Source organism: Lactuca saligna, chromosome 5 (genome assembly GCF_052625555.1).
Source record: "Lactuca saligna cultivar CGN05327 chromosome 5, ASM5262555v1, whole genome shotgun sequence".
NCBI lineage: Eukaryota > Viridiplantae > Streptophyta > Magnoliopsida > Asterales > Asteraceae > Lactuca > Lactuca saligna.
The window spans coordinates 294772437-294789073 of record NC_136421.1 but is presented as its reverse complement, the minus strand read 5'-3'; the positions used below and the strand labels follow the sequence as shown (position 1 = coordinate 294789073).

Below are 16637 nucleotides of genomic sequence, written 5' to 3'. Positions count from 1 at the left end.
AAGATATCCTAAGTTTGGTTTCTTTTTGTACCAAATTTAATAGGGAGTTAGCTTGTTCCTTTTTTTTTTTTTGAAACTCTATTTAAAAGATAACATGTAGTTAGCATAACTTCTCATCAGAAACCATCAGTCAAACATGAGTAAGACAACATAAAGTTCACCATTTCCTTTAGAACTCTATTTTTCCTTTCGGAAATACATTTAGTTGAGGAGAATATGGCACAATTATTTCATGTATAATACCAACATATTGGAAATAACTCAGATCATAATACTCTCCACCATGATCAGTGCGACTTCTTTTGATTAAATCATTTTGTTGCAATTCAACTTCATTTTTATAAATTTTGAATTTATCAATGACTTCATCCTTAGAACGTAACAAATATACATAGCAAAACCAAGAATAATCATCTATAAAAGTAACTATGTATTTCTTATTTCATATGGATGGAGTTGAATGCAATTCACATAGATCACTATGAATTAATTCAAGAACCTTCGATGCGTCGCCTCCGCAACCACATCTGTCGCATCTTTTCATTGACTTTCTATTGACCTCTTGACCCTTGACTAAACGCATCGCATTTCGCCTTACATCTCATATTGAACTAAAGTAGGTTATCTTTATCAAAATAACAATCTACTTTAATGTGTGTATCAAGACTGCTACACAACGTATAAAGGCATAGTCATATATTTAATTATTCGGGTCATTACAATTTGTATAACACAAGACTTATTTATGGGTAATATGAAAACATAACACAAATGGAAGGAATAAGGATTTCTATCGCTTTGTTGGGAAATTTTCTATAATACTGGAATCGAAGACTTGTGATAAACAGAAGTATAAGAGGCAACTTTGTTCTTTGACAAATGATTGTGCATATCTACCGAGGATATGATGGTATGTGGAGGCCCCTTATTTGGAGACATTCAATGGCATCTGGTTTCCTTACCTATTTGTTTCGGTGGTTTGGGTTTGTACTCGGCATACGAGGTTTTCTCCTACGCATTTGTAGCCCCGAGGGCCCAATCTTGGGCATTACAAGACCACATCTTACATGCAGTGACATATGTGGTATGAACTATGATTACCTATGTGCTATGATTCGTCTTTGCGACACGATTCCGAGATTTAATTGTAGCAGTTTCACTAATAAGGACACCCCCCCTAAATCACAAAAAGCATTGGCGTGTGCCATTTTTAGCAAAATCGTCAAAGATATGGAAGTCGACTTTGACATGACTGTTAGATAGAAAACAGTTTTTGAGTGTCTTCGGGCATCTCATGCTCAGGATTTTCTGCTAACTATCCCCATTGATGACATTGGCCAACATATTTCCTAGATCCATAAATGTTGTTTTAAAAGGATTAGTTTTGCCATTTAGACAGGTCTAGCGGCGCAACTTGTTGCGCGTTTGACTTCTATCGATATGTATTGTACTATTTTATTAAATTTTTTTTTAATAAACCAATCATTCATTATAAGCTCCAATTCACCATCGGTGTAAGACCAAACAACAATTTAACAAATATCAAAGTCATTTTAAACACCCACCACCTAAGTATACCCTTCAAAGGGCCAACAAACTCTCACAAATGAAGAAGACATGCTAACAAATTTTGAAAAATTAATGTTCTTTTCCTGTTTTTTTAATCTGTATATGAACTTATTAGTCAACGAATAGTATATTTTTATGTCAAATTGTTCAATTTATATTGCAAAATTTTGCCATTGCACATTTTTTTTTTTTTTTTTATCACCGTCTAACATTCATATTTGGGGTGTAACTGTTAAAAAAGAAAAAAAAAAAAAACATTTATTAGCATTCATAGAAGTAAGAAAAATCAAAGTTCACGCAAACTCACAACCTTGGTTTTCACGGAATCAGCGATATTTTATAAATCCCATAAAAAAATTAAATACTTAAAATATAAACTCACCCTTTAATTATTGGCCAATTGAAAATTAAAATGCAACGATCACCTGTCACGTGGTACGAACATGTGTATGCTTCGATGGACGGCCAGGCCGGTCCGGAGTCCGGACGCCAACAATATATAAATTTTGTTTTTATTTTATTTTCTAAATCACATCTACACACCTCTAGTTAAAAGATTTAACCCTGGTTAAAAAAAAAGAATAATATTAGCTGGAATCCAGATATGAAAATCTCCATTTTCAAAAACTTCATATAAAAAATTATCAACCGTTAGATCCTCACAACTTAAACAAATCTCAACCCTCCATTTGAATTTCAAATCAATTTCACTTTGGAGCCGTTTTAAAAACACCGTATATATCACCTGTATACATTCATCTATACCCTCATACGCTCCCTGCATATATAACCAACTCTCTCTCGATCCAAACCCTAATCTCTGTTGCTCACTCGATCTCATCTATCACTCTCCTTTCCCAAATCTCGGTTTCTCTCTTCCACCACCGGTAAAGATGCGTGAGATCCTCCATATTCAAGGTGGTCAATGTGGAAACCAGATCGGAGCTAAGTTCTGGGAGGTTGTTTGCGCCGAGCACGGCATCGATGTGACCGGGAAGTACACCGGAGATTCCGAGCTTCAACTTGAGAGGATCAATGTTTATTACAATGAGGCCAGTGGTGGGAGGTTTGTTCCACGGGCGGTGCTCATGGATTTGGAGCCAGGGACGATGGACAGTCTCAGATCTGGAGCATACGGGCAGATCTTCAGGCCTGATAACTTTGTATTTGGTCAGTCTGGTGCTGGTAATAATTGGGCGAAGGGACACTACACTGAAGGCGCTGAGTTGATCGACTCGGTTCTGGATGTTGTTAGAAAGGAGGCAGAGAATTGTGATTGCTTACAAGGTATTCATCAACATCTCGATGTTTATTTACTCATTAAATGCATCGTAGTTCTCTTAAATGTTTGAATTATCTTTGAATTTGAGTTGAAAATGACAGATCCGATAGTATATCCCCTGGATCTAAAACTTTAACAATCATTTTGTCGATTTATTCAGTTCAAGTTTCTATGTTGTGTTTTACGCATCTGATATCTGTTTGTTAATTTGTTTAACGAGAATTGCATATTTTTGTGACACTTTTGGAATACCGGGACTCGATATATAGTATTTTTAAAGGTTTCGTTTACATTCGTGTAGAACTTGATAGATCCGCTACCTGTTATCGGTTTGTTTCTCTGATACGTTACAGATCTGTTTGGATGTTTGAATCTTATACCGTTATCCTTAGTGAGATCTTTAATTATCATTGCTTTGTGTGATGAGTATTTATCATAACTTGAAAACCAACTCAATAGTGTTTCAACAAAGTGTTTTCACAATTTCTAATTTGCATTCAAACATAGTGTGGACCAAATCCGTCAGAGTTTTGTTCAAAAGATGCTAATGACATTTGATTTACAGGTTTCCAGGTCTGCCATTCTCTCGGAGGTGGAACAGGGTCTGGTATGGGTACTCTTCTAATTTCAAAGATCAGAGAAGAGTATCCTGACAGGATGATGATGACCTTCTCAGTCTTTCCATCTCCAAAGGTCTCAGACACTGTTGTTGAACCCTACAACGCCACCTTATCAGTCCACCAGCTCGTGGAAAATGCTGACGAATGCATGGTCCTTGATAACGAGGCCCTATACGACATCTGCTTCAGAACTCTCAAACTCACCACCCCAAGCTGTAAGTCTCTTCAAAATTCAAACTAAAACACTCTTCATGTTTCCCATCAATAACTTTATTTCAATCTAATAACATCAACTTCTTGTTACAGTTGGTGATCTAAACCATCTCATTTCTGCAACAATGTCTGGAGTCACCTGTTGTCTGAGGTTTCCCGGTCAACTCAACTCTGACCTCCGAAAGCTTGCAGTCAATCTCATCCCATTCCCTCGTCTTCACTTTTTCATGGTCGGTTTTGCCCCTCTAACCTCACGTGGGTCCCAGCAATACCGTGCCCTAACAGTCCCTGAACTCACCCAACAAATGTGGGACGCGAAGAACATGATGTGTGCAGCTGACCCACGTCACGGGCGTTACCTAACTGCTTCAGCCATCTATCGTGGAAAAATGAGCACAAAAGAAGTCGATGAACAGATGCTAAATGTTCAAAACAAGAACTCTTCATACTTTGTTGAATGGATCCCAAACAATGTGAAGTCAACTGTTTGTGATATCCCACCAACTGGGCTCAAAATGGCTTCCACTTTCATTGGGAATTCTACTTCTATTCAAGAGATGTTTAGGCGTGTGAGTGAGCAGTTTACTGCTATGTTTAGGAGAAAGGCTTTCTTGCATTGGTATACTGGTGAAGGAATGGATGAGATGGAGTTCACTGAGGCTGAGAGTAACATGAATGATTTGGTGTCTGAGTATCAGCAGTATCAGGATGCGACTGCGGATGAGGAGGGTGAGTATGAGGAGGAAGAGGAGTATGAGGAGGCTTGAGGAAAGAAGGAAGGGAATGTATTTTGGTTTTTTTTTTTTTTATTTGTAGTTTGGAGTTTTTGGTGGGTGGTTATATGATATGAGTGGTTGTAATCTCAACTGCCGTTTTATGCAAACACATAGTAGGTTTGGTTGTAATTTGTCTATCTGGATCATAAGTACCATTTCTTTTTTTGTCTAGTACTTGACTTGTTCTTGGATTTTGGAATTTGGTGTTTGTATATGGTTTTTAAGTGTGTACTGTTGCTATGAAGTTGTTAGTTGACTTTTTTTTGGTTAATTGTTAATTGGGGATGTTTTGGTGCATCTTTTTCTAGAAAATTTGGTTATGTGTTGGTCAAAATTATGATAAAATCATTGCTGAGAATCTAATAAAAAATGATTGGGGTGTGGTTTCAAACATCGAACCAGAGTTGGATTGAAAGTATGTGATCTCGATTTATAAAAGTGTTAATGTTTAAAACTTTACAAACTTTTTTCATTTGGCTTAAAAGGTCTCTATAGGGGTAAGTAAACCGAACCGCATATCGAAAAAAATGTATTAATCGAAACTGAAAAACCATTATTGAAAAAAAAAACACGGTGTGGTTTTAGTTTTACAAAAACCAAAAAATATTGGTGTGGTTTTTAGTAGGGATGTTATTCGGGTTGGTACCGGATCGAATTGAAAACCGAATAATCTGAAAATCAAATAAGAGTAATTGTGTTTAACTGAAAACCGAACCGATTAACTAATACATGTTTTGTTCGGTTTGACTTTTGAGTATCAAGAGGTTTGGTTCGGTTATTACTCGAATAACCCGAATAACATGTATAGATGATTAATTATCTAAAACATTCGAAGACTAACATAATACAATGAAAAAATAGCGTTTACATAGTAGATTAACATAAACAATTAAATTATTTTTTAAGTCATTATCCCGATGTAATATAATAAAAGATAGTTCAAAGTCAGTTCAATAGAACTTAAAATAAATAAAAAAAATTTAAAATGTAACATAAAACGCTGATTCACTTAAATAGTGACCTACATGGTTTTTATGTTCTAGATTTGCCATTGAGTGTGATGTGTGCCAAAGCGAATCAAGGCACATTTTTGCCTTTTCTAATTGGTCATGACAAAATCTCAAGGGTTGCATGCCGGAGAATTTACATTATATTGAAAAGTTTCCCAAAAAAAAATACATTGTTCTACAAAATTTGAAGGGTTGCCCTAGCCACCCCGAAAACCCCCTAAATCCGCTCTTGGCATAAACCATTGAGTTTTAGTTAAATTTTTATCGCCTTAAGTCATGTCGTGAAAACCCTAAAATATGAAGGTTGACATTGCCACTATATCAGTTCACGGTTTAGATCCTTTCCTGATGTAGATGGTTTGTCAACAAATCACGTCCCTGTTGCATCTAAGAAGGCTCTATTACTAAAAATATCCCTAAATATCATAAATATGTTATCCAACAGTAAGGGTAACGACATCCGGTCAATTCGTTATCCAACGGGTTACTCTCCATGGGCACAAACATGGTGCGACTTCCTAATAGTGCAACTCTAGTATTTGGCTCTTCCTTGAGGAACAATAAACACATCATTATCATACATACTTATAAAGTTAACATTTTTTCTTGAATCTCATGCATTTGAAATCTATATATATATATATATATATATATATATATATATATATATATATATATATATATTTTTCCTTTCACCATATTCATTTGAAACTCCCATGACTTTTCAATTTCTTTATAATAATAATTATGGTTTGGTAATTAGGTTAAATAAATATCAAATCTAAAGTGTATTCATATATAAACTAAATTTCAATATTAAAATAATATCTTTAATTCTACTTATAAAATTATGTTTTTTAACTTTTAACATATTATACTTAATTTATTAGTTTTAATATATTGTTAGATGTAAACCATTATCATTTTAAAGGTATAATTTTTGAAGAGTTTGTATAAAATACTTAAATTATTAATTAAAATATAACATTATAGGCTCAACATAAATATAAATTTTATTTAACTTAAACAACCCAAAGATTATTTTATAAATACCTAAAAGTGATAAATTGTAGTGTCTTTCTAATAAAGATTGTAAGTTGCTTAATAATGTTAAATAAATATCAAACCTAAAGTGTAATCATAAATAGACTAAATTTTAAATTTTAAAACAATATCTTTACATCTATTTATAAAGTTATGTCTTTAAATTTTAACATATTATACTTAATTTATTAGATTTAAAATGTTGTTGCATGTAAACCATTATCAGTTTAAAGCTATAATTTTTGAGTAGTTTGGACAAAATACTTAAATTGTTAATTTAAAAATAACTTTACAGTGTCAACTTAAATATAAATTTCAGTTCCACTAAAAAACCAAATAATATTTTGTAAATAGTTAAAAGTAATAAATTATAGTGATAAATGCAAAAACTAAATTGTAATATCAGTTTAACTAAAGTATTTCCTAAATATATTTATATAATCGTTAAAAAGTTTCAAATAAGTAGCTTAACTTATAATAAAAATAGTTAAAAATAACTCTATATAAATGATTATATTGTTACCTTTAAAATAAAAAAATAATGTTTGATGTTTTAAATAATTATAATGATAGAAATTAAAAACATTAAGCAAATAAATTTTAAAAAATTAGTTAAAAATAACAACTATAAATAATATTAAACCATATATAATATTTACTTTTATTGATGTGTAACTCACGAGTAGAAGTCATTCAAACGATTGAGATTATGACGTTATAATAAATTTATATATTATCACATCAAAATAATCAATATATTATATCAAATTAATATACAAAATATTATATCAAATTTAACAACAAGTTAGTGTTATATTTTAAAAAATATATATTTGTAAATACTTCAACTATATAGGTGTTTCTGCGCATTACAATATCAACTCAAATATAAATTTCAGTTCCATTTAAAAAAATTAAATAATATTTTGTAAATTGTTAAAAGTGATAAATTGTAGTGATGAAAGCAAAAAACTAAATTGTAATCTCAATTTAACTAAAATATTTCTAAAATATATTTTTATAATCGTTAAAAGTTTCCAAATAAGTAGCTTAAAATAACTTACAATAACAATAGTTAAAAACAACTTTATATAAATGATTATATTGTTAGCTTTAAAATAAAAAAATAATGTTTGATGTTTTAAATCATTATAATAATAGAAATTAAAACATTAAGCAAATAAATTTTAAAAAATTAATTAACAATAAAAACAACTACAAATAACATCAAATCATATATTATATTTAATATTATTCATGTGTAACTCGGAGGTAGAAGTTATTCAAACGATTGAGATTATGAAGGTATAATAAATATATATATATATATATATATATATATATATATATATATATATATATTATCATATAATTCAAAATAATCATTATATTATATCAATTTAGTATATACAAATTATTATATCAAACTTAATAACGACGTTATTGTTATACTTAAAATATCATATATTTGTAAAGACTTCAACTATATAGGTGTTTCTGCGTAACGTGCGGGCATTCGCCTAGTATACTTATAAAGCTAACATTTTTTCTTGAATCTTATGCATTTGAAACTCCCATTCATTTGAAACTCCTATGACTTTTCAATTTCTTTCTAATAATGATTATAAGTTGGTTAATAAGTATAAATAAATATAAAACCTAAAATGTAATTATATATAAACTAAATTTCAATATTAAAAGAATATATTTTCTTCTACTTATAAAGTTATGTTTTTAACATTTAACATATTATACTTAATTTATTAGGTTTAATATGTTGTTGTATGTAAATCATTCTCATTTTAAAGCTACAACTTTTGAACAATTTGTATAAAACACTTAAATTATTACTTTAAATATAACCTTACAAGATCATATTTAAATATAAATTTTAGTTTAACTTAAACAACTTAAAAAATATTTTGTAAATAGTTAAAAGTGATAAGATGTAGTGTCTTTCTAATAATGATTATAAGTTAGATAATAATGTTAAATAAGTATTAAACCTAAAATGTAATCATAAATAAACTAAATTTTATTATTAAAATAATATTTTTACTTCTACTTAGAAAGTTTTATTTTTAACTTTTAACATATTATACTTAATTTATTAGATTTAATATTTTGTTGTATGTAAACCAATCTCAATTTAAAGCTACAACTTTTAAAAAGTTTGGACAAAATACTTAAATTGTTAATTTAAATATAACATTACAAAATCAACTTCAGTATAAATTTCAGTTCCACTTAAAAACTCAAAGATTATTTTGTGAATATTTAAAAATGAAAAATTGTAGTGCTAAATGCAAAAACTAAATTGTAGTATCAATTTACCTAAAATATTTCCTAAAGATAGTCTTATAATCGTTAAAAGTTTTCAAATAAGTAGTTTAAAATAATTTACAATAACAATAGTTAAAAACAACTCAATATAACTGATTATATTGTTACTTTTAAAATAAAAAAAAATTGTTTGAAGTTTTAAATAATTACAATGATAGAAATCAAAACGTTAAGCAAATAAATTTAAAAAATTAATTAACAATAACAACAACTATAAGTAACATTAAACCATATATTATATTTAATTTTATTCATGAATAACTCACGGGTAGAAACCATTCAAAAGATTGAGATTATGTGATTTTTATAGATTCTTATATTATCATATAATTCAAATTAATCAATATATTATATCATTTTAGTATACGAATTATTATATCATATTTAATAATCACATAATTGTTATGTTTAAAAAAATATATATTGGTAAATATTTCAGCTATATAAATGTCTCTGCACAACGTACGGGCATTAGGGCATATGCTTAGTGAAGAAATAAAATGAGCAGAAAAAACTACTACGTAAAGGCAAACAAATTTATTTCATGACAGAACAAATTACAAACTTTTAACTTGTGTTGTTATACAATCTCCTTAATTCCCATTTCCCATGCACACATATTTTAAATCTTATTTTTTTTTATTCAACATAAAGACATCCATATTCCATCCCATTCATGAACACACTCAATTATTTAACCTTCAACCCGAGATATCAATGGCTTTCACCTCAGGCTTCTTCTTCACCTCCTGCTTTGGCACAGTCACAGTCAACACTCCGTTCTCCATTGAAGCCTTCATCTCATCAACCTTTGCATTCTCCGGCAATCTGAAACTCCTCTGAAACTTGCCGGAGCTCCTCTCCACACGGTGCCACTTGTCAGTCTTCTCCTCTTTCTCGCTGCTCCTCTCTCCACTGATCTTTAAAATCCTACCTTCTTCCACCTCAACCTTCACCTCCTCCTTCTTCAACCCTGGAAGATCCACCGTGAAAATGTGAGCTTGTGGGGTTTCCTTCCAGTCAACTCTGGGGGTGGTTTCACGGGCAGTTGCCCGAATATCAGATAGGGAGGAGGTCAATAAACCGTCAAAGGGATCCCAAATGTCTAAAGAAAAGGGATCAAAGGCACTGGATCGCCGGCTACCAAAGAAGCTTGGAATTATCGACATATTTGCGAAGGAAAGTTAGGAAAAGCTTGAACACTAAAGATCGTGAAAGAAATTGTTGGGATGGTGGAAATGAAGAAGGTGGTGGTATTTGTAGATGAATTCAGAGGCTTCTGGCGTCTTCAAGGCAAAGGGTTTCTCTTTCGCTAGAATCCTCATGGTATTATTTTTCTTTTCTTTCTATTATTTTATTTTTTTAACTTTTTTTATTTGCTTTTTCTACTGATATGTAACGACAACTTTATTAAAAGGGAAATCAATTATTTTATTATTTAACTTTTTTAGATGCATTTATTTTTATTTTTACTTGTTATACCATTATAAAAGTTATTTTACAATGTTATAGTTTTAGTCCTAGTTTTAATTTTGTTACGATTTATGTCTTGAGTTTCCAAATTTTTTTAAAAAAATTTGTCCTACAATTAATTTTTTTTTTTAAAAACTAAAATTTTAAAGATATTTTAACTTTTTCTTTTTTTGAATTTTTTTTAATAAAAAAATGTACCTTTTTGTATAAACTTACTTTCTATAATGTCTTTTACAACATTATTAATATTTTTTTACAATATATTTAGAAAGTTTTTAAACTTCCTTTAGAATGTTTTAAAATTGTTTTACCACAAAAAGAACATATACTTTATTTTTTATTGACTACTTAATATATATTAAGTAACTAATATTTTTTTTATATTTTATATATTGACGCTCATCTTTTAATTATATTTTATTTTACCTTCTAAATTATATTTTATTATTGAAGATGTCAAAACTTTTATTGTTTTCTATTGATTTGTTATTTATTTTTTACTATGCCATAAGTAACATATTTAATATAACTAAAATACTTTAAAAACATCAATCTAGTAAACCATGTTCAAGGACACGAATGGATAAAAGTCACCATTCGGAAATCATGTTTGCGGGTAATGGAACCGAATACCCAGAATCAAATTACATATATTGGTTTAGGTTTTTTACAGTTCGGTTCCTATTGGGTCGCATTCAGGTTTAGAAACGAGCTTATCCCTAGTCAATATATATGAAATTTAATGACGATAACCATGTTCTATAGTTTAGGTATAATTTTAGGGTTTCACTATGTTTATGTTTATATTTTATATTAAATTTATATATATATATATATATATATATATATATATATATATATATATATATATATATATATATATATATATATATATTAAAGTTGCAGAAATCGGGATTAATCGTTTGGCGTTCTGCAACCGATTAGGATTAGGGGTGTTTGAAGGTAATTGGTCAGGTTTGGCCAACGACGGTCAATGAAAGTCAAAATTAGTCAAATGTCAAAGGTGGTCAAAATTAAAAAAAGGCTCCAAAGGCAGTCAAATGTTAACTTCGTCTAACCCTAGTATTGCATTTCATCACGTCGCTGTTTTTTGTCACTTCTCTCTCAATCGTTGAAGCAAAGCGTAAGAGGTTACACCGGTGATACACTGAAGCTGACGCCCACCAGACTCTGTCGAACCTCCATTGGACACCGACGAACCTCCAACAAATAGATACTCCGACGAAGCTTCATCCTTCAGGTTTGCGATTTTATGTTTCTCCTTGCACCGAACTTGTATTTCTCGCATCTAAATTCTCCCTTATGTTTGATGAGTTGATTTATGTATGTATTTCTCCCATCTATATTCATTTTTCTTCCAAAATTGTTGAGTTAATGTTGACCGTTGAGCCGATATATCTGTGATTATGTGTTTCACTTTTTCCAAAAAATGCTCAATTCTCCTATCTGTTTGCTGGGTACTGATTTCTGCAACTATTAATCCATCTGTTCTTCATATTTCTCCCATTTGTTTGTATCTAATTTAGTATTTCTTGAATCGGTTCGTATTTCTTGCACCGGTTGTTGATTTATGCAACAAAAATGCATATTGACTTGCTGTTATCTACTTGTTGCATCTATTCTTGATTAATGCAGCCAAATTTCACATTCCCATTTGTTTGTATATGTTCTTGATTAATTTTGTAGTTCTGGTATTTAGCTGTGTTATTAACTTATTGTGATTTCTGAAGATATATGTTGTGATGGTATGATTTCTGGTGCATTATTGATGTATTTTTCTGATGGATATAACAGTTTCCAAAAATGACATCCAAAAATTCAACTTCACCATCGATGGGATCAACCGTGAGCGATGCTCATAAACGGAACTCAGATGATATTTGTTGGGAATATGGTTTTTGCCCAGATAAAAACAAGATGAATACAGTGAAATGTAACTTGTGTGGAAAAGTGTTTACCGGGGGGTTACTAGATTGAAACAACATATTGGTCATGTGTCGGGAAATGTAAGTCGATGTCCAAACTCTACAAAAAATGATCAATTAAGAATGCGAAATTTTATTAACGAAGGGGAGATAAAAAAGAAAGCTAAACTTGAACATGATATGGCCTTAAGATCGGAGGCATTACAAGTGTTAAATAATAGTGTTGAAATAGAAGAAATAGAAGATTCTTTAGGGTCGAAAGCACCAAGTTATATAGGCCCCATGGATGGTTATGCGAACAAAATAAACCCTGAAATTTTGAAGGGAAAGGGATAGAAAGTTGATCTTAATGATGTTTTTCGTAAAGAAAGAATTTTAGAGTGTTATAAATTCATTAGTAGGTGGACATATAAAACTGCAATTCCTTTTCATGCACTGGAAGATGATAGCTTCAAGATGATGTTGGAGGTTGTTGGTCAATTTGGAACAGGGCTCCAACCTCTTACCAGGTATTCTTTGAGTGACCCACTTCTAAAGCATGAGGTTGAAAGAACAAAAAGTTTGTTAAAAAAAACGAAGAAGAATGGAGAAAGATTGGATGCTTGGTCAGATAGAAAGAGAAAGAGCATTATGAATTTATGTGTAAATTCAAGAATGGGTACCGTTTTTATATCATCAACAGAATGTTCCAATGAATCACATACAAACCAATACATATATGATTATGTGGAATCTTGCATTCAACAAGTTGGTCTCGATCATGTTGTTCAAGTTGTGAACGATAATGCCACGAATAACATGGGAGCTGCAAAGTTACTACAAGAGAAAAGACCAACTATTTTTTGGACATCATGTGCGACACACACAATTAACCTTATGCTCGAAGGTATTTATATTTTTTATTACATTATTTACCTTTTTACATGTCTTATTTTATACTATAATTCATTAATTTTTTATATAATCGTTTTTTTCAAGGTATCGGTGGACTTCCAAGGTTTAAGAAAGTCTTAGATCAAGCAAAGAAATTAACCATCTTCATTTATGCTCACCACAAAACCTTCGCTATGATGAGAAACTACACCAAGAAAAGGGAAATTATCCAACCGGGAGTAACGAGATTTGCTTCCGCCTTTCTAGCATTACAAAGTTTATCCAAAAAGAAGGAGCAACTAAAAAATATGTTCTCTAGTAATGAGTGGGAGGAATGCAAAACTTTTGGAACACCTAAAGGAAGAGCCTCATATGGAACAGTGACAAGTCTTCAATTTCGGGCCGGTGTGACATAATGTTTAATAGTCTTTTCCCCTTTGGTGACAGTCCTTCGAATGGTTGATGCGGATTGGAAGCCCTCAATGGGTTTTGTTTACGGGGAGCTTAAAGTAGCAAAATAAGAAATTATGAAAGCTTTGGGTGGTAACGAGAAAGCTTACAAGCCTATTATAGATATCATAAACCACAAGATGAAAAGTAGGCTAGATTCAAAATTACATTTGACAGCTTATCTTTTGAATCCTTATTATCATTATAAGGATTCCCAACTCCAACATGATCCCGATGTAATGGATGCGGTTCTTCAATTTTTTGATACATTGATTTGTGGAGATTTTGAGATGCAAAGACAAGCCGTGATGATAGATTTGCCAAAATACAAGGAAAAAGTTGATAGATTTGGAGCGGATCTTGCAATTAAAGGTTGTATGGTGAACAATGTCGACTTTGATCCGGGTAATGTACTTTATGTTTATTTTAATTAGTAATTTATAAAATAATAGAACTTTATATTTATCAATTCAATAATGTGTTTTTGCTTTAAAATTATAGCAAGATGGTGGAGACTTTTTGGTGGCTCAACTCCTCATTTGAAAAGGATTAGAATGAGGATTCTTTCTTTAACTAGTAGTTCATCGGGTTGTGACAGAAATTGGAGCACGTTTGAAGCGGTTAGTTATAAAGTTGTAATTTTTAAATATCAAGAATGTTTTTAACCTTTTGTTATGTGTACTTTTATAGGTACATACAAAGAAACGTAATAGATAAGAGACAAATAGATTGAACAATCTTGTTTATGTTCAATTCAATGCTAATCTATTGGAAACAAACAAAAAGAGAAATTATAGGACTTTGGAAGTGCTTTTAGCAAATGATTCTCATGGAGCTTAAGAATGGATGATAGATGGAGATGACGGTGATGGAGATGAAGTTGTCCCCGAATCAGTGATGGAAGAAATAGATGAAGCTCTTGGACTAATAATAATCAAGTACATCGTCAAAGTTCAACACCAAGAGAACTTTTTGATAAAGATTTCGAATCCGACAATGAGGAGCAAATGTTTGAAGAAGATGAATAGGAGTCGGATGGAGTTCAAATAGTGGAAGAACTTGAAGATTAAAAGAATATGGATATTTAAATATATGAAAATGTGTGTTTCTATTATTATTAAACTTATTTTGGACTTGTAGTATGACCGATTATGACTTAAAATGTTTAAATACTAGTTATGACTTTTTTTATTGTTATTTGCTTAGTATATATTTAATTTTTTATTAATAAATAATGGTCCCCAATTAATCCACATCGAGACCGATTAATCTATTAACCCCAATCGACCGTCGAACTAACGTCGAACGATTTCTGCAACCTTGATATATGTTCATGTGAGACCATTATATTTATGAGACGTGAAGACGCAATCATAACCATTCATTTTGGAGATATATTTTTTTTTAAAATGCAAAATAAATCAAAATTTTTGGAATTTTTTTAAAATATTATTTTCATCATTTATTTTATCCAAAAACAATTAAAAAAAATAAGTAAAATATTAGAATATTTTAACATATCTATCAATCTTAATAGAATATTAGAATATTTAACATTCTTAAAATTCGATTTGATTATTTACAGTGTAATAATCTATTAGAATATTTCACTCATTTCAAAATATCTGAAACTCATAAATCATACCTATTTTTAGATTATCATATCGGTCTTTACGATTTTTTTCGAAAAGGTTATCACGTACTTTTTATTTAAAATTTAAATATTTTTCTTCCTATAGATACGCAGAAACATGAATAACCGGAAATATAAGGTTTAACTATTAGTGTATTCATGTTTGCTTTTGCAAACGGTTAACTGAAAAATATTAAAAGCATCAGTTGATCGAATGAGAAGAAATGAAAAACGAATGTTTGCTTATTGGATATTTATTTCTAGCTATTGATCATATCTGCGTTTGTTGGATGCATATCTTCATCCATTTGTTTTGTTGTGCCAAAAATAGATCATTTTTATTTATGTTATATTTTTGCGACCAAAATTATACTTAGTCACATTTGTTATAGTTATGTCTACAAATTATTGAATATAATCCATTTTTGAAACAAAAAAGTCTACAATTTCAGGTCTTTGAATTATATACTTTTTAGTGAGGAAATATATTTTACTTATATTTAAGAACTGCATATTTTAAGAATAACTTGGATGACTGATTCAAAATTTAACGTAAATTATCTCACTTTTCATCCCTTGGTTTATTTTAGGTCATAATCCCACAATAAACAACATCCATTTCAGGGACTAAATAGCATGACAAAAACTTTGCAAGGATGAAAAAAAAATTAAGATAAAAGAACCAGCATATCTGTAAAAAAAACAACAAATTAACCCCATGGATTAAAAATGTAATTACCTAGGGAATTGTATGTGGGTTATTTGGTATTAAAATAAAAGGGGAGAAGTGAAATACATCACACTGAACTTGAAAGATTCCGATAGATTTAAACTCCATTAATTAGGAACCATCTATGAATACAATATTTCCAGGAGCTTATGAATTGTACATAGTAATTCCTTTTGGAAAGTGTATGTGGTGAAAAAACAGGAAAAATACTATGAGATATACTCAAATAGGTTGTCAGCATGAACAAACCAAGTTTTTTAGTTAACCAAGATACCAAGACTATGATTTTCTTGAATTCGACATAAATTTATAGAGAAAGGCACATTACAACTAAAGCTATCATTGTTTTCCCAATGTCTAAAGTCGTCTTATCCACCTGGAAGATCATAACTAAAATGTATTGAGTGACCATATAACTGTACAATTTTAAATTATAAAAATTTGGGGATAAATTTTCTTAGGTCGCCTTTTTGACTCGACTCTTCAGTTTACTGGAAGTATCCATTGACTGCTTGTCTGTTGTTGCTGTCTTGACTCCAATAAAGCACAATGCTCGAACCAGGTGCATTTTTCAATTACACATGATGTTGTATGTACTTTGCCAACATGATCTCCTTGCGTTGTATGAACCTAAATATACCAAAAAAAAACCAAGTAATCACTTGTAAATATATC

At 30.5% G+C, this 16637-nt stretch overlaps 4 protein-coding genes across 4 annotated transcripts; 3 read left to right on the top strand and 1 right to left on the bottom strand.

Annotated features, from left to right (window-relative positions):
- The first annotated feature begins 2329 nt into the window (after nt 1–2329).
- Nucleotides 2330–4631, top strand: LOC145048258 (tubulin beta-2 chain-like). Its single transcript, XM_078996704.1, has 3 exons — nt 2330–2856; nt 3417–3686; nt 3778–4631. The coding sequence occupies exons 1-3, from the start codon at nt 2463–2465 to the stop codon at nt 4449–4451; spliced, it is 1338 nt and encodes a 445-aa protein (XP_078852830.1). The 5' UTR covers nt 2330–2462; the 3' UTR covers nt 4452–4631.
- Nucleotides 4632–9372: 4741 nt separating this feature from the next.
- Nucleotides 9373–10173, bottom strand: LOC145048257 (17.8 kDa class I heat shock protein-like). The gene has a single exon (XM_078996703.1). It carries the CDS (start codon nt 10024–10026, stop codon nt 9559–9561), a length of 468 nt encoding a protein of 155 aa, XP_078852829.1. The 5' UTR covers nt 10027–10173; the 3' UTR covers nt 9373–9558.
- On the top strand, nt 10014–14768 carry LOC145048256 (uncharacterized). Its single transcript, XM_078996702.1, has 6 exons — nt 10014–10183; nt 11231–11591; nt 12146–13162; nt 13255–14004; nt 14101–14219; nt 14290–14768. Exons 4-6 carry the CDS (start codon nt 13677–13679, stop codon nt 14314–14316), a joined length of 474 nt encoding a protein of 157 aa, XP_078852828.1. The 5' UTR covers nt 10014–10183; nt 11231–11591; nt 12146–13162; nt 13255–13676; the 3' UTR covers nt 14317–14768.
- Nucleotides 12155–13565, top strand: LOC145046894 (uncharacterized). Its single transcript, XM_078995162.1, has 4 exons — nt 12155–12284; nt 12422–12544; nt 12644–13162; nt 13255–13565. Exons 1-4 carry the CDS (start codon nt 12155–12157, stop codon nt 13563–13565), a joined length of 1083 nt encoding a protein of 360 aa, XP_078851288.1.
- Nucleotides 14769–16637: the final 1869 nt, after the last annotated feature.

What these genes read in the sequence shown, in the direction of transcription:
- LOC145048258 (XM_078996704.1), top strand. Translation starts at nt 2,463, where the DNA reads ATGCGTGAGATCCTCCATATTCAAGGTGGTCAATGTGGAAACCAGATC. An exon ending in GAATTGTGATTGCTTACAAG is followed by an intron (nt 2,857 to 3,416) that starts GTATTCATCAAC and finishes TTTGATTTACAG; the next exon opens with GTTTCCAGGTCTGCCATTCT. An exon ending in CAAACTCACCACCCCAAGCT is followed by an intron (nt 3,687 to 3,777) that starts GTAAGTCTCTTC and finishes TTCTTGTTACAG; the next exon opens with TTGGTGATCTAAACCATCTC.
- LOC145046894 (XM_078995162.1), top strand. Translation starts at nt 12,155, where the DNA reads ATGACATCCAAAAATTCAACTTCACCATCGATGGGATCAACCGTGAGC. An exon ending in CAAGATGAATACAGTGAAAT is followed by an intron (nt 12,285 to 12,421) that starts GTAACTTGTGTG and finishes TTATTAACGAAG; the next exon opens with GGGAGATAAAAAAGAAAGCT. An exon ending in TTTAGGGTCGAAAGCACCAA is followed by an intron (nt 12,545 to 12,643) that starts GTTATATAGGCC and finishes TTTTTCGTAAAG; the next exon opens with AAAGAATTTTAGAGTGTTAT.
- LOC145048257 (XM_078996703.1), bottom strand. Translation starts at nt 10,026, where the DNA reads ATGTCGATAATTCCAAGCTTCTTTGGTAGCCGGCGATCCAGTGCCTTT.
- LOC145048256 (XM_078996702.1), top strand. Translation starts at nt 13,677, where the DNA reads ATGAAAGCTTTGGGTGGTAACGAGAAAGCTTACAAGCCTATTATAGAT. An exon ending in CAATGTCGACTTTGATCCGG is followed by an intron (nt 14,005 to 14,100) that starts GTAATGTACTTT and finishes TTAAAATTATAG; the next exon opens with CAAGATGGTGGAGACTTTTT. An exon ending in ATTGGAGCACGTTTGAAGCG is followed by an intron (nt 14,220 to 14,289) that starts GTTAGTTATAAA and finishes GTACTTTTATAG; the next exon opens with GTACATACAAAGAAACGTAA.